This window comes from Archocentrus centrarchus, chromosome 22, assembly GCF_007364275.1.
Source record: "Archocentrus centrarchus isolate MPI-CPG fArcCen1 chromosome 22, fArcCen1, whole genome shotgun sequence".
Lineage (NCBI taxonomy): Eukaryota > Metazoa > Chordata > Actinopteri > Cichliformes > Cichlidae > Archocentrus > Archocentrus centrarchus.
The window spans coordinates 28126814-28129902 of NC_044367.1; the positions used below are offsets into that span (position 1 = coordinate 28126814).

At 44.7% G+C, this 3089-nt stretch overlaps 1 protein-coding gene across 1 annotated transcript; it reads right to left on the minus strand.

The window, feature by feature from the left end:
- Positions 1-210: 210 nt before the first annotated feature.
- On the minus strand, positions 211-2731 carry foxa2 (forkhead box A2). Its single transcript, XM_030718262.1, has 2 exons — positions 2451-2731; positions 211-1777 (listed from the first exon to the last, which is right to left on the minus strand). The coding sequence occupies exons 1-2, from the start codon at positions 2520-2522 to the stop codon at positions 608-610; spliced, it is 1242 nt and encodes a 413-aa protein (XP_030574122.1). The 5' UTR covers positions 2523-2731; the 3' UTR covers positions 211-607.
- Positions 2732-3089: the final 358 nt, after the last annotated feature.

The following is a 3089-nucleotide window of genomic DNA, read 5'->3' on the forward strand; positions in this document are numbered from 1 at the left end:
TTAATGGATTCGTTTTGTTTTAATATGTGCCAAAAACGGAATTAAATGAAACTAAATAAAAACCGTCTCTTACAAAATCTGTTTGGCGTTAATTATTTCTTTAAAATCTAATCTAAATGTTACTATATAATAATATAATAATAATAATAATAATATAATAATAATAGTCAAACACCGTCATATTCAGAAAACAAAACCAATAACACTTTAATATAGATTCTGTTCTTGTCACTACAAGAATACACATATACAAGCCATAAATAGGAATTACACAAATGATTGAACAAATCCAGCTTTTCGATCCGCTGGAGTCCGGATATGCAGACGCTCGTTATTTTACAGATAAGTTGTTGTTGGTTGTCTTTGGGTCCATTCCTGAAGCCAACGTCTGGGCAGATTCTGTCACATTATCAGTGTTTTAATCATTAATATCAGCATCCTCTCAAAATAATTAGGCTACTAACAAACTCGACAACTAAAACGGTGGCAAACGTCAAAAATATCTGAAATACATATTGTACACAAAGTCTATACTTTTTTTTTTTTGTTTTACAAATGTACAAAGTGAACGGGGAGAAAGTCCACATCACATGGATGGATAAAGAGTTTATGAGGAGTTCATGATGGGTCTGGAATAGACACCTTGGTAGTAAGCTGTGTCAGGTATGGATGAAGAATCCAGACCGGCTTTCCCCGCCATGGAGCCCATGGAAAGAGGTCCGGCCATGGGAGAGCCGTAGCCAGAGTAATGCATCACCTGCTCGTAAGTCTTTAAGTCCATTTTGTGATGTTGCTGCTCCGAGGACATGAGGTTATTTATGGAGAAAGGATGGTTAAAGGAGTAGTGGTGCTCCGGCTTCAGGTGGGCTTCGTGCGCAAGAACCGAGTGATGCTGAGACATGAGGTGCTGCCCCTGCGTCACCGGGCTAGCAGCGGTGTGCTCCGGGCTCAGGGCCTGGCTCGTCTTCATGTCCGACAGGGACCTTTTGTGGTCGCTGGAGGAGGAGTTGGAGAGCGGGGACTCGTTACCGTTGCAGCTCTCTGAGCTGCTGTTGGAGGAGCCGCCGTCTCCCGACTTGCGGCCCGGTTCCTTCATCTTCTTGTCGCACTTGAAGCGTTTCTGCCTCCTCAGGTAGCAGCCGTTCTCGAACATGTTTCCGGAGTCCGGGTGGAGAGTCCAAAACGAGCCTTTCCCCGGTTTATCCGGCGACCTGGGCACTTTGACGAAACAGTCATTGAAAGATAAAGAGTGGCGAATGGAGTTCTGCCAGCGCTGCTGGTTCTGTCGGTAAAACGGGAAGAGGTCCATTATCCACTGGTAGATCTCGGCTAGAGTGAGCATCTTACTCGGAGACTGCTGGATGGCCATGGTGATGAGAGAAATGTAGGAATACGGGGGTTTGGCGTGCGTGTAGCTCCTCCGGTAGGTCTTAGGGTCTCTGGACCTGTTGATGTTAGACTGTCCGTATATCGGGCTCATGGCGTTCATGTTTGAGTACGATGTTAAGGCGTTCATGGACGCGGGCTGCGCAGTCATGGGGCTCATACTGGGGCTCAGCGCTGCGCTCATTGCCGTCATCCCCGCGCCCATGCCGTTCATGGCTCCGGTTCCCGGTGACATGCCGGTCATGGAGGGGCTCATGCCCGTGTTGACGTATGACATGTTCATGGAGTTGGCCGTCATGTTGGCAGTGGTGCTCATGCCGGACATGCTCATGTAGGTATTCATAGAGTTCATTCCCAGGCCCGCGTTCATGTTGCCAACCGAGGTGTAACACTGTCAGTGAGGGAAAGAGGCATTCATGAGTTTCATCTGGCATTACAGTGAGGAACAACGCGGGACTGTAATTACTAAACACAAAGAATTATTATTATTATTATTATTATTTAAGCAAATAAAATCATCTTATTGATCAGCATAAATATTCTAAATATTTTTAAGCCTGCGGGTTTCGTAAGAGCGGCGTTTGCGAGCTCCTTTCTAAAAATGAAAAACACGGGCGAGTATATTTAACAATTTATTTAATGCCACTAGTATAACAAATAAATTGAGCCGAGTAATCCTCTTAAAGTGTGCAATGTAGATGAAAATGTTTACACCTAATATGACTGTGGCCACAGAAAAATAGAGAGCACAGCACAAATATTTGAATCAATCTCCCCGAAATCAAACAGTGCACATGTTTATCGAGTGGAAACCCGACAAACAATAATCTGATTTAGTAGAAACACGTATAGACTTATGAAATTATAATCCGAGTGAAAAGTTTCTCCCCCTACATGTCAAGCAACTTTGTTAGGATAGCGCGCTGCGTGGAGATGGGGGAGGATTTGGAGGCGCCTCAAGTCAATATTTGATCACAAAGTTAATATTATCTCAGGGCTAATATTGAGTTGTATAAAATGGGATCGGCTTTAGACAGAAAAAAATATATATTTAAGGTACCCACCTCGGGCTCTCCGTAGTAGGTGCTCCAGTCGGTGTGTTCGTGTCCTTCCATTTTAACTGCTCCAAGCATCATGGAGGACTTTCACAAAGCGTCTCCCAGCAGAGGGAAAGCCAAAAGTCTCTCTAATAGCAGGTAACTGGGGACTACTGAGTATATTTAGGTCGTCGGTGTGTCCCCTCGTCAAGGACTGGCGCATGTGTGTCTTATGGAGCCAGCCGTGAAATGCGTCTGTCAGTGACTGGAGTTCAAATGACGCTCCGTGCTGTTAACGCTGTGTTATAGCTCCGTGCGCTAGGCAAGCCTCCAATCCCTACTTCTACGCCTTGGGCCCTATTTGAATAATCTCCTCGCACCTAGGCGTGAGACTCCTCAAGCATCCCCCCACCCCAATTGTACACCTGCGCTAACTGAAAAGAACAGTTTCATATGAAAAGCTTCATTATAAACTAATCTTATTGTATTTTCGTTGGGGCAAAAAAAGGGGGGGAACTATAAAAGGAATGTTTGGCGCTCTTCCTTGGTGCGCTTTTCATTACGCACATCCTCCAACGCGCTTATTCCACTTCAGCTGAGCTGAAATCATAATCCATTTTATTGCGTTGCATTCAAGGAATTTATTGCCTAAGCCTACATATAAAT